Source organism: Anoplopoma fimbria, chromosome 11 (assembly GCF_027596085.1).
Source record: "Anoplopoma fimbria isolate UVic2021 breed Golden Eagle Sablefish chromosome 11, Afim_UVic_2022, whole genome shotgun sequence".
In the NCBI taxonomy this organism is placed as follows: Eukaryota; Metazoa; Chordata; class Actinopteri; order Perciformes; family Anoplopomatidae; genus Anoplopoma; species Anoplopoma fimbria.
The window spans coordinates 15,797,341-15,814,350 of NC_072459.1; the positions used below are offsets into that span (position 1 = coordinate 15,797,341).

Here is a 17,010-nt window from a genome sequence, read left to right on the forward strand (position 1 = left end):
CCTGTGTGTGTGTGTGTGTTTGTGTGTGCGTGCTCCAAATAACTCCCTAATCCAGTACCGTAGTAAACAAGCAGAACACTGTGGGTCAAAATCAAGCGCCAGAATCTGTTCCCTGTCAGTCTGAAACAAAACCTGGACTCCCTCCCGAGCTTGCAGCGACTCAGCGGACAGAGTTCACCGCACGTTCTCTGGCGAGTGTGTGTATAAACTAAAACTTAAGCACATGTGAGTGTGCATTCGAGTGCACCGCGTTCTGCAAATCCAAACAGTACTCGCAGTGTTTTTGTTTCTTTCCATGAGCTTACCCACAATGAAATTGAACCTTTTAAGGATCAACTTAGCAGCATCCTTTGTTTTGGTTGGGTTCCTTACGCAGCTTTTCGAGTTGAAAAGTTCTCTCTGAGCTGAGTGTGCCTATTGTGTGGCTTTTTGAGTGCAATGTGTGTGCCAGTAGTGCCCCCATGTTGAGGGAGGATACGGCCACCACAGACAGAGGAAAACAGGCAGCAGCATCAGGTCGTGTTGAGGTCCCTTTGTTGAAAATGCTTTTGTTGTTCTTCGACCGTTTCCAGGGACAGAATAAATAGCTTGGCTTAACCAAAGGCATTTGCCTCCCTCGTTACTATGAATGCATCACTATGAGAAACATATTACCAGCGGGTTACCAGATTCTCTCCTTTCTCTGAAAGAAATAAATCTCCATTGTTTGTCCAGGTCAACATCTAGTCTTCGGACATAGAGAATTTCAGCCTCCTTTTTTGAGTTGTCATTGTTGGTCTTTCATTCCCATAGTGTTGTGGGACTAAGAGACAGAATCCCAGGTAACTGTGAGGATCCTTTCGTTTGTTTTCATCCACCTGAGGTTGACCATTTCTAACAGCCGCTGGCATACATCAGCATCAAGAGGCCGAAGCGCTTGCACTTTATGTGGATCTTAAAGATCTTAAAGGTAAACGGTGGAATGTGGCAGGATTCAACTGATGTGCAGGGGGTGACTGAGAGGATGTCAATTTAACAGAAACCCAAAGGGATGAAATGAATATTATTTTACTAGCGATACATTGTGTCATTGAGATCTTTGTGGCTACAATGCAAAGGTGAACTGAGGCTACACAAACACACACATACACTTTTGAGTTCTCGAAATCAGTGTACTCTCTCTCCGCAGCATAATCAGGAACATGAGCGTAAAGGAATTTCCCTGTTATGTAAGGTGCGAGGGGAACTACTTCTGAGAAACCTGGTGCACTGAAAGATATCTAGAGATGGCGAGATTGAGAGAGACACGGAGAGAGAAAAACATCACAGAGGAGACAGAGAGAGAGATTACATTTATGTCTAGTGATGGAAGCAGGTATCTGGTTGGGCCCTAGAAAATAAGGATGGGCTGCAGGTGTCTCTGCATATAATGTATATATAAAGTTAGAAAAAAGACAGGTGGGTTCCAATTCAGGTGATCGGGTATCATGAAATAGTCAGACTATTTGCCATGCACACATTCATAAAGCTACATGTTCTCTTTGTCCAGTCAGATAAAAAAACAAACATTTAACTATGACGAAGAAAAGTGCTTATATAAACTACATAAACAAATATAAGATTATGGTCGCAGTATCCTTTTTTTTTAAGCGTGTTCCTAGACTGTCAGTGGCCCATAGATGGGAAAATCCACAGGGGAAAATCTACGCTGCTGTCAAACAATCTTTGGTTATATAACCGATGGTTTTGACCTATACAGTGTAGAATGTAGCCCTTCCAGCTTCCCAAGAGGTTTACATTTTAAAATCCCAGCTCTGGATTTTCACAAACCTCCAGGGATCAATGTGTCATGGCCGGAGGTGCTGACAGACCGGTCTGTGGTTGGTTGACATGAGAAGAAACGCCTGCTGAGTGCCTTCAGCAAAAAACATCTTACATCCCAGCATATGTCAGACATCCAGGTTCTGTACAGTGCAAGAAAAGCCAATATTTGTTTAATTAATGTTATCTGTTTTGGCTGTTGTTACACAGACTCAAGAGAGACAAATGGATTTGACAAAGTCATGTCCCTCACTGTGGGGTTTAAAAGCAGAATCTGTTGCCTGATAACCCTCAGAAACCATTAACGGTACCTTAGTTTTCAATCCATGGAGATTGTCGACAGCAGGTTATCTGGATGTCACAGTAAGCTTTTTGACTATACTCTTTGTATTTGTTTGGATCCGTAGGAGCCAAGTGCTCTTTTATGCTGCAAACTGCCCACATCTGCCTTAAATCATCCGCTAATGGTCACCTTAAATATCAAAGTTGCATCAACTGATCCTGAGAGTCCTTCTGAGAAACTGCAGATGTTTATGAGTGAGTGTGTGTGTGTGTGTGTGTGTGTGTGTGTGTGTGTGTGTGTGTGTGTGTGTGTGTGTGTGTGTGTGTGTGTGTGTGTGTGTGTGTGTGTGTGTGTGTGCTGTATGGGAACAATACCACCTCCCACTGAGAAAACAAAGGGAAGAGAGGCATAAAGGACGAGGTTTGAAAAAAAGGAAGGAGGCCAGTTGTGAACATTTCTGGCATTCCTCAGTTCAATGCAGCAGCAGGATTTTCTTTAGGGTAAGTAGTCGGTCCAAGAGCCACCTTCTCCTCATCAGCCACAGCAGAGCTGACCTGGCTCAGAGCCAACCACGAGAGGAAGAGCACATTAAAGCAAGAATTCAGGATATTGGCGGGCAGGGATGTTGTTTAACCTGACACAAGTAAACAAGGATTAGAGCGTGTGCATGAGAGAGAAAGAGACTTAACTACAGTGGAAAGCATTGCTCTTGTGTTCCTCCTCACAGGATGCTGGCATTTCTTGTTCAGAGAGTCTGCTGGGTATTTATGGAAGACTGGCCAGAGAGAAGGACTCTTATTTTCTTTATGATACTCTGTTTCTCTAAATAGACATGCTGAGAGGTAAAGCAGATGCTTCACATGTCATCTGGTCCACACGTGGGTAATCTGTTTTGGTACGAGATCTGCTTTTTTTCCCCGACAGGACACGCAGGTCAAATATCAACAATAGAAAAACAGAAACACTGACAGCAACATGTGGTTGGATGTTACAAAAGAAAGATAAAAATATATATTTTTTCTAAATGGTTTTATCAATATGAAGGGTCATATGATTAACAAAGTAACATGATTTTTCTCTATTGTTGGTTTTTTATGATGAAATACTTTAATCAATTAAAGTCTCTAAAAAACTACTCAAATAAAACAACCCAAACATGTTATATTGTTCTATAGTTTATTTGTTTACTTATACTGAGATGTTTGCAATGTGTGATGAGGGGTTGCAGGAAGACACTTTTAAAGATAAAAAAAATTGTGGAACCGCTATCCTAGAGGAAACTCAGTTGTGTTTACATTGATAGAATACCAGGATTACAATTAAAGTACATACCGTACATGAATACTGCAATCCATCAGCGGTCCACTGATAATTTTGACATGCTAATGCAAAATAAATCAGAATTGGCTCCATGACAACATTGTTATCTAACATTTCTATCTTTACCATTTGGGTTTACGAAGAAAAAAAGAAAATACATTTTTATTGTTGAAGATATTCCTTTAGGAGTTTACAGGAAAATCTGCATGAAAACAGATTGATGGGTAACTCCTTATCTCTGTAAGTTACTGTTTTAAACCCATAAAGCACAGAAGGATTGGTAAGCAGGAGTGAACTATACAGGGGCCCAATACCAATGTCCTCACTCACACTTTGAGGTGCATTCCCACTAAGTCTGCGAGGGTTTATGGTTGTCCTACCGTCAACTCAGAAGGTCTGTCCTTTAAAAGGTGCTATGTGTAGGGTTTGTCAGCATCTAGCAGTATGGTTGCAGATTGCAACCAACTAAAACTTCTCCCATGTGCCAAGCATGTAGGAGAAGTACAGTGGCTGGCACAAAACATTTTGAAAATGTGAATGGCCTAACAGAGTTAGTTTTTGGTTTGTCCGTTCTGGGCTACCGGAGACACATGGCAGCCAGTTTAATACCAACATCTACATGCTAACATGCTCCTAGTGACAATGCCAGCATGCTAATGTTACGCAGGTATAATGCTTATGTTGTAGTTGAGTTTGTGAACAGTTGCTAAACACAGCCAAGCCTGAAGGGGATTTAAGTCATTTTGCAGATATTTGGAGGGACTAGAGGAAAAGTCAGCCAAAGTCATAGGAGACATCATCTTTATGTCTGTAAAATGTCCATGAATCAGTGGTTGAGATATTTTAATATAGACTAAATAGTTGGACTGACATTGTCATCCCTAAAGCCATGGCAACAAAATAACAGATCTACAATGTTGGAATTATATCGTTGTTTTCCAAATCTAGAATCATATTTTTTTTTACTTTTGCAGTAAATGCCTTAAATTAATTCAGAAAGTAATAAGATGTGTTAACTGCTTGGAAAATAAAGTAATGCTGCCAAATAGCAAATTTTTGCTATAAATTAAAAAACAATCACACACAAGCAAAAGAGTTTGATACAAAATGCACCTGTATTTTTCATTGTTACATTTTGTAATGCATGCCATCAACATTTATTCATTTTGACATAGCGTCCACAAGGACAAGTGCAAACCTGCCTGAAAACAACAGGAGTAAGTAAAATGTACAAAATAAGAAATGATATAATGATACATCAATAATTTTACAGACTCATCTAAATACTAACTCAATATACATTTCAGTACTTATCGAGAAATTCCTTACATTTCTCTGCTCCCGAGCATTTGAAGGCAAACATCACATATTTATACAAATCATCACTTTAACACAATTACAATTTCAACCCCTAACATCCCCTCTTTCCAAGACTGATGTTTTAACAATATTTGAAGAGCCTGAAATCTTGTGGTAACTTTGCAGTTAAGTACAAAAATAAAATAAAATTGTGCAACAAAAAATACAAATGCAAAACTGTAATATTAAGAAGTGAGGTTGAAAAAAAAAAAAAAAAAAAAAAAGTGGCACTTTGTGAATAAAAGGTAAATGTGACAAAAAACAGTGGATTGTGGAAAATGGTTAATATGTACAGTACATTGTGTGACAGCTGACTGTGCTTGAAGAGCCTTTGGTTTCTTACCACATGTCCAATAACAAAATAAAAAAGTGCTTCAGATTGTCCTTGTAAAAAAAAAAAATGCTACCATTTCTAAACTCGGGCATTGATGTGGCTTTGTGTCTTCTATGGGCTGAAGTGGCATGACAAACACGCATAAATAAACATATAAAAACAGTGGAGCAGTCCTTTGCTTTAATTCTTGAGTTAAGTACAACCATCTGTTAAAACCCTTTACATCCTCCAACAAAACTCATCACAGAAGGTATGTCTGGGTCAGTGGAAGCAAAACGTGTTTTGATGAGAGTGCACAGTGAGTGAAGTCATTTCCCCAAGGCTGCCTCCTCGCTAGAACCCAGTTCAAGAGGCTAATTGGGTAAAAAGAGAAACCAGTGTGCGTGCAGCGGTGACCTAGCCACAGTGTAAAGCCAGGTTCCCGTCACTTTTAAGGCAGCAGTGCAGTCCTGCGACAAAATTCCTTGTGTCTCTTCTCCCACCGCTTTTCTCCTGCATCTTTCTTCCTCTCACATTCCTTCCGTACAATCATAAATCAGCACGGAGAAGCGATTATTATTCTCACACACATGCAGAGGTATCAGACTACACACAGAGAGCCCAGCTCACAGACATCACAGCAGTAGAAGCAGCCAGCAACAGGCGTACAGCATCCATACAGCACGGCCCTGAGTCAGATCAAGACCAGGAAGCTGCAGGCTCACTGGCTTTCAGCGTCTGCTCCTCGGAGTTTGAATTTCTTGCTCATTCTCTCTAAACCTTGCAAACGGCGTTCAGCAGATCAGCTCCTGCTTGATCTCGGGCCGCGTAGGAAAGAGGGGCTCGCTGAAGGAGAAGGCGTCCCGGCCGGCCTTCAGCCCACCCTGGCCCGGGCAAGCCAGGTACGACCCAATCAAGTCCAGCTCGGGGGAGGGAGCCGGGCTCTCGGGCTCCGACTCTGACTGGCTCAGCTCTGGCTCGTCCACAGAGGAGGCCGACATGGTGTGGAGCTGCGGGTGGGGATGGGGATGGGGTTGGGCGAGTGGGTTCAGCCAGGGGTGGTCGAGGCATTCTTCTGCCGTGGCTCTCTTCCTGTACACACAAACACAATAACACTGTGATGAGTTGGAAATTCCCGAGGAGTTTACATAACCGACGGATTGCCTGGATCTTCCAATTTCACTCAATCTGCTCTCTCGCAGACGTCGGCCATATTCCTTTTCAACATTTGGTTTGGAAAACCACAGAGAAAAGCACTTTTTGCTCTCAAGTATTTTCCCCCATCCGTCTCCCACCGATTACTCAAACACTGTGGAATCTTTCACTTTTTCCAACGTCGCCAGTATTCTACTGCAATTAAACGATACTGACTGGAGATTATGGCTCTGGATGTGAGACAGAGGCTGCTGCTACTTTGCATCAACAAATTGTGAAGACAATTTATGGGCTCAGTGTTAGAGCCCTCAATCAGAATTATGGTTAGAGCCAAAGTCATTTAGAATGGTTACATAGCTTCCCTTAAAAAATCACCTTAGTTTAAGTTTTATTTCTTGACACACAAAATTTACACATCAGCAATACGTCAAAACAAAAGCAGTGGCCTAAAAAGGGTTCTTTTTTTTTTTTTTTATGTGTGTGAGAACAGCCACCTTCTGCAAAAAAGGAAATAGGTTTTTGCCAAAGTGACGCAAATCTTACCACATACACTCATTTAGACACATGCGGATGCACTTCCGTGCCGGTGTGTACCTGACTCACATCCTTGGTGAGTAAATCAGCTCAAAAAAGATGCTGATGGAAACTTGTTTTAGTTTTAGTCATAATCAGAACACCTGATCATATCTTCGTCTTCACAGTAAACTAGCTCACCTGGGGTTTTTAACCAGCAGGGACTTGATGAAGTCAACAGCCAGGGAGGAGATCCCCTCGAACGTGTCCTGCGAGTAGTCGACGTTGACTTGGGAGATGTTGAGGAATGTCTCCTGCTTCTCGTCACCCAGGAAGGGCGACTCGCCCGTCAGCATGACGTAGGTCAGGACCCCGATACTCCTGGCAGATGGGGAGGAAGAAAAGGAAGGAGGTCATGAGGCAATTTCTCCTTTTGATGGTTACCAAATCTGTTTTGGGACACATTTGTCTGCCTTCATCCTCAGTCATTATTTAACTGCAATGTAGAATGACGCAAAGATGGTGTTGTGGTCAAAGCTTTGACGTGTCTATTGCACATTACGGAGGTGATGTCAACGTCTTTAATGTGTCTTTATTCTCAGACGTAAAACTGACTAAAGTCGTGTAAATAGCAACGTTAACTAGAGTAGCACACTTACCACATGTCTGTCGCGGTGCTAATGGGTTCATAGTTCAGGATCTCTGGTGCTGCAAGAGAAACACATGGCCCCAATTAGTCTTGACAAATGGCGCTCACATTGAAAAGACACAGGTGATTCTGGGTATTTAAGGCCTGAAAGCAGGACTCACCAACATATTCAGGGGTACCCAGGATCTCCCTGACCTCTGTGATGTTATCCATGCGTCTGGACAAGCCAAAGTCCACGATGCGAATGTCCCCCAGAGGACTGGCACTGGTCAGCAAGATGTTCTGGGGCTGGAGGGGAGGACGCAGAGACAAATTAGACAGAGGTATGTTACATAATTATGTCTGAGGTCATAATAACATGGCAGCGTGAATGAGTCAGAGCAATTGAGGTAACTGGTTCAAAGAGGTTGAGGCCTTTTGGGGTTCGTCAGTCAGCGTCTAGCTGCTCCTCTGAGATCATCTTCTAAGCCAATCAGATGAGACGGTAAACAGGTAGGATACCAGTGCCAACCACTGGCATGGCTCCATGGTTTGAGTGAGCAAGTACTGGAGTGTATGTGCGACTGTTTCTCAATCCTGGGTCAGAATGGCTTTTAAAAGGAGTTGTATAACATGTGTATTGAGAAACCAGATACTTGGTTAATTTGCGAGATGGGATGTTGAAAGAAAAGCTCAATGGTGACTTCTTGTTACCCCAGGGGGGAATTAATGAAAACAGGATAGCTCAGTCAGGTTCCTTTACCGGCTGATTCCTCGTGGGAACAGTGTCGTGACACCGTGAATGAGTTGTGGTTGCATAACGGAAATCATATCTCCTTTAGCCTGCCACTCAGGGGGGAATAGACTGCCCTATATTGTCATGTATTCTTTCACTGTACTCACTTTCAGATCCAGATGCACCACATTGTTCCGATGCAGGAAGGCCACTCCCGTCAGGATCTGCTTGGCCAGTCGGATCACATCTTTCTCCGTGAAGGCCTCGTCGTTATCGGCAACACATTGGTTGAAGATTTCTCCACCGGCGGCACTGGAAGGAAAGCACAGGAAGGAAAACTGAGAAAACAAAACAAGGAGAGGATGGGAAGAACAGGAGCTGTGCAGCCACCGAGTTGAGTTTGGCCTACTTTCATTTTTGATTTATTAATTTTAACTTGTTATAATAAATTGCACCTTAAACCATACAAAGACACCCTTCCTCTCAGTTTGATTCACACAAGCTCACAATAGGAAATTCCAACTCGTCCCATTAGTACAATTTTAGTAAACAAACCCAAAGTCATTTCCAGTTTCTTTAAAATTACGCAACAGCCAGTCTCCTCATAAGTGTACTTTGGCCTGGAGGAACAAAGTCCATCCACATCCATGCACTGCATGCGAGTCCAACGTGAATCAATATAATTTTACAATTCCTGCATGTACTTTCCAATTCTTAGGAATATTACTTGATAAGACTGGACATATCAGCTTACAGCTGATGCAGATAAGGCCTTATACAGCCTGATATGCTGCAGCTTAATTTACAAAATCAAACCAGTGGAAACAGAAGCAAACAGTGGCCAACTGTTCAAAACATTTTCTTAAAAGTAGAAAGGAATCTTAAGCTATAAATTAGCCACAGAAGGTGTCAGAGGAGTTGTGTCAGGTTGGTAACTAGATACTGTGTGTGCCTCAGCCTGCATAGTTTTACGCTCGTTTGTTCAAAACAAATTGCATGTAAGGGATTAGCCTTTCTTTTTATTTCTTTTTAATTTTTTTTATAAATGGAATTTAGTCAATTGACAACTCAAAAGCAACTTCTCACATTTTTGTGGAAAGAAAAGTCAGATTCCTGCCTGGTCTTGCTGCACTTGTGTAACAATGTTAAGTGGAGACATGGTGGATTTGACACTGGATGCTACATCAGTCAGATCAATGCCTGAAGCTGACAGTTCACCCACAAAAAACTAGGACCATGTGAGAGGGATTTAGATGGCACACATGCTTTTTATCTGAGGAACATTTTTGTTACAAGGCCTTGGGCACGAAATTTAATCTTATTTTTTTTCTTCCAGCAGAGATTACTTCACCTGCCACCTACCACACCTGTTGCAAACATGAGAGCAGTGGAGACAGACAATGAAACTGCATTAATCTGCATGTGTGAAATGAAATGCAAGCATGCATTGGTAGTGTTTTCATTTAGGAGAGGACATGAAGAAGTTGAAAACTGCAATAGAAAAAAATAATCCTGGCTCTTTTAGTTATATTGAACTTGAACTTGAGTCGACTTAACATGGACATTGAACTATTACCGTACCTGTCTGAACAATTAAATGCTTGACATGACAAAGTGCTTTAACAGCTTCGTTAAGCTGTCAACGGAGCGCCTGAGAGGATTTAATATCTTGATAAAGGCCTTCTTGTTTAAATTCAACAGACTGCACACATTCTGGCCAAGCACTTGGGAATGATCTGATACTTCCCCTGAAGGCAGAAGATTGTCTCCACACTCCCTCTCATTCCAAGAGTTAATGTACACACTACTTCAGTGCGCAGGGAGACATCCTCCCCTGCACCGAGCTGCGAGTTAAAACCCACTGCTGCCAACATGAGCGAGGACACGGATGAGCTTAACAGCCATTTGAAGACACGAGCTTGGAACATATCATGCATTTCTCTTATTCAAAGCAGTTCAGTTCTGAAGGAGAGGATGTTTGCTCTTTTTAACTACACTTTCCTTTAAAGCAGGAAATGAAAAACTGTGCTTCCTTCATCAGGGGCACAGTGATGAATTCTCCAGTAAGCATAGCTACTGTGCACAAAACAAAAAAAGTGACGCATCTTCATTTTTCATCAAAGTGACCACCTCTCTAACTAGTCATTACGATGAGGGTTTCTGTGGTACTGACACAGGCTGGAGCTCTCCAAGATGATTAGAATTCAACTTCTATTTCTCTGACATTACCAAGGATGTGGTCGCGGCTACACTAAGAGCGCGTGTGTGTGTGTGTGTGTGTGTGTGTGTGTGTGTGTGTGTGTGTGTGTGTGTGTGTGTGTGTGTGTGTGTGTGTGTGTGTGTGTGTGTGTGTGTACAACAACACTTCATACCCCGAGTGGTGGTGTGTGCTACTTTTGGGAGCCTCGCTTGCTGCTTACATTTAAACCCACAGGAAATGGAAAATGGTTTGCAATTCTTGAAACTCATGCTGAGGTCAGACAGTTTTTTTTAAAATGCAGCTTTTCGGTGGCCAATGGCGTCACTGCAAATGTTACTGCAGCTTTTAGGACAAACGTACAGTGCGATAGAGAACAAAACTGAAAAAAAGCATGGGCTGGCATTTAAAAAAACGGAGCTCTTTAAGTTATAAAAATATTGTGCATGTGCGACACTGCTTGATCTTATGCTCAAAGCTCTACTTGGGAGCCAAAGAGGAACTGTGGCCCAGCGCCGACTGACCTCCTGCTATGTTTTCTCTGCAGGCATGCAGGGGTGAACTGTGGTGCTACTTCCCCTTTCACACTTCAGTCAGAGGTCAAACACATCCCCCCCCCACCCCCCACAGAGAGACCTTTGTTCTGAGGAGGCATTCCATGTCTGGGATCGGGAGGACTACCGAGGACCGGGCAGGGGAGGGCTTCCTGCCTGAGCAGCGTGCAGTTCAGGAACAGGGGTCAGGGGGACGTGGTTCAGGCGTAATTGCCCCGCGTTATCTCCCCGTAATGAGGCGAGCAAGGTAATTAAGATGCTAAGTGTCCTCTGGAAATCCTAATTAGAGGTCGTCATTAGAGCGGTCAGAGAACACTTACTGGATATGCATCATGTCAGTTAACACCCAAACCACAACAGACCAGAGCCAGACGGCCGGGGTTGACCTTTGCTGGATCACTGAACGATCCCTGAACTTCACCTGCGTGTTCAGTCTGGAGCACTGAGTGCTACGTTCTCACAGTGGGTTGTAAGTGACTCATTTGTAGCTCGATATCGTTATTTTCACACAGAGAGCTCGGTGCAGTTCTGCCACATTGGTATTCAAAGTGACAGTTCCTGACAGCCATTTCGCATAACAAGAAACCGAGGTGCTGAGGCTATGACGAGACGAGCGACTAACCACAGAGAGAGAGAATTTCCATTTAAGGCTGAAATCATGTCACAACAGTGCAAGCGCTATGCATTTCACACACGTGCGTGTGTTGGTTTTTTTTCTTTTTCTTTGAGGTGAGAAAGGCTTGAGTGACTTGCAGCTGTTTTCCCCTCAGCAACCAGCACATAACTCAAAGTGAGAGAAGGTTCTTTTTTTTTTTCCACATAGCTTGAGGTAGATTGAGATAAAAGCTGACAATTCACAAGAAAACAACAAAGCATTGACATTCCTGTCATGAATCACACAGGATGTTGCAGTCGGTGTAAGGTTTTGATGACGCCTATTAAGTAGAAATTAATAATTATTTGGTGTCCTCAAATCCCTCAGGCATGCTTAAACTCCACATGTAGAAAGTTTAGTGAGTGATGATTTAAAAGATTTGTATGGTTCTATCCCCAGTTTTACCTGGCATGGTTTAAAAGGTCAATCAAATTAATGCCGTTACTTTTTTCTCAGATCACATTGCTCGAGAGTTGGAACAAACTTTAGAGTGAGAGACATCTGCTCAAATGTGAGAGCTGGGTTTTTTTTTTTCAGTGAAATTTTGTGTTGTTTCTCTAACGTCCAGTGTTGTCTTACCACTCCAGAACAAGGATGATTTCGCTGTTGGTTTCGTAGACCTCATACAGCGCCACCACGTACGGGTTTGCCTTGGCCGACTCCAACACGGCGATCTCGTTCAAGATGTCCATGCGGCAGTCCTCCCCCTTTCGCCGCTTTCGCAGAAACTTAGCAGCGCACTGCTTCCCAGTAGCCTTCTCAATGCACTTTTTCACCACCGCGAACTTTCCCCTGGGAGACAAAGAGAGTGGGAGAGTGAGTGGAGAGGCAGTATGAGACAGAATAATCACAACCACATTATTGGCTTTTCAAATATATTTGGTTTAGAGATACTGTTCTATTCCCAAGTAGCCAACGGGACCACTGGATTAAATTTAGGTCATTGAAACTGCAGCGTATGAAAGGGCTAAAATTACTGGACATACTCATGACAGTTAAACCGCCATGAGGTGAAACCTAGATTACAGTGCAAGGCATGTGGATAAGGCCGCCAACCGGCCACGAGTGCAGCACTGTAGGCGAGGTTAAAGAACAGTTCACAGATAAGAAGGTTCACTGGCATCATTTGAATTTGTGCTTTGGAGCACTGATATGCTCAGCTGTGGATGAGTCATTAGACTTTCATTAAAGCTCTCCGAGTTTCACCCTCCTCTTCCTCTAGCCTTCAGGAGGGTCTGACGGGAGGAAGATAAGGCTTCAGACTAGTGGGGAGGGCCGTGATAAAGCTAAGGTCAAGTGAAAGCAAAGAGATGGAACAGCTCGGTTGCTGCATGTGACTGAAAACACAAGAACATCCATTTTAACGACATCATCACCACTAATCTTTTTTTTTTTTTTTTTTTTAAATGCATATACATTGACAGATTGGTGGGAGGTGTGGAGGGTCAGCCGTGGGTGTGGGCAGGATGTCCGATGTGTGCAGAATTGCCCCGCCGTGTCAGGCCGACCACAATCATCCAGCCGTCCCTCCCAGGCTGATAATGAGGCCTAGTCCACTTCCCTTTTCTTCACAGCTGACAGCAGCGGGGACAAATGGGATTGTGTTGACACCTCCGCCGGGACCCTCGGACACAGCCTGCCTCTCCTTTGACAAATCGCACACAAAAGCTGACCGGTCAGCTGATACAGCAGCCCCAGAGACCAGGACCACCCACCAGACCGCTGGTGTAGGGTAGGGCCAGGCAGGGGGGTCACTGCTGCTACAGTCAGGTTGGAGCCACGGCAGCGGGGCATAAATGGACGCTGTAACCTCAGCGTCTACGTCCAACTAACATCTCAATGTTTCAATGGGCAATACGGATACGCTGCCGAGGGCTTAGGAAAAGACGACCGTGAACTGAATCTAAATGAAGCGGCCCGGTCAGCATGGTGCCGGTCATTTTTCCCCCGCACAGCGTTACTCTGAGCCCACTGTGCCCGCCGCCGACCAAAAACAGCAACTGTTCTGGCCAGAGACGGGTTCTGTTTTTGGCTACCATCCCGGGCTGCTGTGAGGTCTGTTCCTTCCTTCTCTTCTTCTTCTTCTTCTTCCCCCCACCACCACCACCACGGTCTCGCGGAATAGTGACGACTCATTGTTCAGAGTGAAAAGGCAAAACTCGTCAGAGGCTTTTCATCCTTAATTAGCCAAGTTCAGAGCAGCTCTCTGTGGGCTGGGAACTACATACGGAGTGAAAAGGAATGATCGCTGGCCACTAAAAAAGGAGCAACAGGAGGCCTTTTCAAAGGCTGACAAAAGGTCAGAGGTTACTGAACACGGCCATCTCCCAGCCGGCTACGTTCACACTCTGCCGTGTCACTAGGGCAGATGCACAATCTCCTGGTTATACATGACATCACAGTGCTTTAATGTAATATTCTACGCATTACATTTTTTTTTGCATTAAAAAAAACCCCAGTTAGATGTGTTGCAGTAGAAAACCCTCTTTCTCAAACATCCTGTCCGACTCCACAGCAAATCAAACTGCTCATTTGCAAGGTTGTCCTTATCTGTCTGAAATCAGTCTGAAATCAGTCTCAACTTTTCTGTGACGCATGAAGCTAACTCCTCACCACCAGTACAGATGGTGATCATTTCATTGAGAAATTGGTTTCCTGTGGAGTCTGCGTTTTGTCTCCCTCAGTGGGTCGTTGACTCATGTCTGAAGTGCGATGAGATATGACAGCCCTGCCCGTTTCACAGACAGACTGACACACAACATGAGTTCCTTTTTCGGTTTACCAGTTGGCCTCAACATCTTTCACACAGAGTTCTGCAGGGGACCACAAGTCACTATGCAAAGCTTGATGATGAAAAAGGTTTTGGAAATGCAGACGAATAAGTCTTACTGCTGAAGAAAGAATTGAACTCAGTCACCTACAAGCTGCTCTAATATGGTCAACAGGCCTCCTAATGTACAGACCGATCTGCCGGCATACATTACATTCCTGCACTTAATGCGATTATGAGACCTGATCCCAGGATGTTGTTGGGTCGGACTCATGGGAAGAGGAGGATGAAGGGGTGAGGTATGAGGGTGAGAGGAGGAAGAGGGGGCGTTTGGAGGCTGCATCCTCTAACCCCCCCACCTCCACACACACACACATAGGTCCTGGCTGCTGTCCCAGGATGTCCCAGGGTGTCTGACAAGGAAAACTGGCTACTACCCACTGACTCTTTATTGAGGCTGTCCCACCACTCTCTGCAGAGCAGCAAACTTACAGTGAAGATTGGGAGTTATGGAGACAGATGCAGAATTGGCACAAACGGCAATAAATCCCAAGAATTCTTAATGCTTTTTGAGATAAGTCATTATTGTCTGGCACATCGGGGAATCCCCACTTAAATACTGCTGGAATGTGCACTTCTGGTACTGCGAGTGACCCACACCATGCATTTGGCTGAAGAGAGACAGAGGGAAATGGTATATTTCATGCTGGGAAAACCGGTATGAGACAGGAGAGCAGGTCTATACAACAGAAGAGTTCTGATTTACACACACAAAAGAAATACACAATGTCTTGTGTTTCCTTCACTGGCCTTGTACTGTATGGCTTGCCATTTTTACTCTTTTTACCTCTACTGTGATATGACTCCAAACTGATATTGAATTTAACTCATGGCATTTGAGGAAGTTGACATTTTTTTTACCAGCACATACACAAGAAAGGAAGTTGACATTTTTTTTACCAGCACATACACAAAAAACTACTAAACTACACAAGTGGGCATCGACAGAAACAATAGCGCAGGAGTGGAGTTTCAAAACAAAGAGTAAAATGTCATGCTTTCGCCTCCAAGATGTCAGACATGTAAGAACAGTGTGTTCAAATTCCTCCTCATCTAACAGCACCCTTTGGGCTCCGGCATCTACAATCATCTCATTATGATCGCCTTATTATTTAAATCTAAATGATCACAAAGTGCGAATACTTTCCCAAAAAACTTCCACACAAGGACGCATTACCGTTGCGAGTGCCAAAAGCGCGTCAAGTTCTGCGCTTTTAGCCCGGCATGGAAACGTCCAATTAACAAACTTCACATTGAAACGTGCAACAGAGATCATTTTCAGCTTCACAAAAAAAAAACAAACAAACAACGCATCAAGATATTAGTAGCAAATTACGAGCAAAGTCAGGACGCGGATCAGAGTCTCATCAATGGATGCAGGGGGGATAAAGGAAACACGCTCACCTGCCCAGCTCTCTGCCCACCAGCTCGTAATTGGTGGTGAACGGGTCAGCTCGTATCCTCGTGTGGATCTTAGTCACCATTCCGTTTTTGCTCATCTTTGCTGAATCTGGCATTGAAGTCGCGTTTAAATTGAAACAATCTTCCTTCACGAGAAAAAAAAATCTATGTGTAACACAACAAAGACGTGTTTTTTTTCGGGGTTTTTTTTCTCCTCAAGTAAAAACTTGCATGTTAAAGTCGCTTAGAGCCAACGGCAGCCGTGTCAACACACCGGGAGATAATCCAAGACGCGCGTTGCCCCCCCCCCAAAAAACAAAACAAGAGGATGATGCCCTGCGGGGAGTGCGGCACGGTCGGTGCGGTAAATTAGTCTGAGTGCTACTACACATTCCTGACAATAAACTCCTCATGAGGGCAGGTTTCTCCCCCCCCCCTGAGCTGACTCTCCGCAGCGGAGAGCCAATGAACGTGCTGAAGAGGAGGCGCAAGTCAGCTGGCAAGCGGTGCGTTCAAGTGACAGCAGCTTATCGGCGCAGGTACACAAACATAAACAAATACTTTTATCGTTAGTTTCAGTTGGAATAGTTCTGATGTTGACTTAAACCAATACAACGATGGTGATCATCACACGCATTAATCACAAGATAATCAACATGAAGGAGGTCAAACTGCTTTATCACATTATAATTTCCAGCACCATAATAGTTATGATTTATTATTAGCCTTAAAGTTCTTTAATTTGACAAGGTCTTATTAATAAGACACTAAAATGGTAACTTAACTCATTGACTACTTGATTAACCCTTTTCCCTCTTTACTTCTAACCCCATGTTGTACCCACTGACCCCCCCAAATGTACTTCTAAAAGAAACTTAAAAGGCACGCATATGCTGGCAAACATTTCAGTTATGTTTGTCCTCGTTGTTATGTCTTTTCGTGCTGCTTGTATCTGGGCTTGGCTGCGCTACAAGCGAGCATTTCTTTTCTCACACTCCAGTCCAGCTCAGTCAGCAGTGTGAAGCTGCCCTTGGGGTTTTAGAGCTTTCCTGTAAACTCTGTGGGAGGGGTTGTTTGTCGGCCCATTGAACCTGCATGTCATTACAGAAGAATTCAAAACATCTCATTAGACAGCTCATCAGCATGTGTGGCAGTTGGACGGTTTGGAAGGGAGAGTACGGTGATGATCGTGTGCAGGTGACTGGGGGTTTTCTTAATCTTTTCTTAACCTTCAGATTTGATATGATAAAAGAAATCAGAAATAGA

The 17,010-nt window shown here is 43.7% G+C and overlaps 1 protein-coding gene across 1 annotated transcript; it reads right to left on the reverse strand.

The window, feature by feature from the left end:
• Positions 1–4,499: 4,499 nt before the first annotated feature.
• On the reverse strand, positions 4,500–16,137 carry stk17al (serine/threonine kinase 17a like). The gene is made up of 7 exons (XM_054608080.1): positions 15,748–16,137; positions 12,093–12,305; positions 8,275–8,419; positions 7,554–7,680; positions 7,403–7,451; positions 6,945–7,124; positions 4,500–6,167 (listed from the first exon to the last, which is right to left on the reverse strand). The coding sequence occupies exons 1-7, from the start codon at positions 15,858–15,860 to the stop codon at positions 5,870–5,872; spliced, it is 1,125 nt and encodes a 374-aa protein (XP_054464055.1). The 5' UTR covers positions 15,861–16,137; the 3' UTR covers positions 4,500–5,869.
• Between the last annotated feature and the right edge of the window lie 873 nt (positions 16,138–17,010).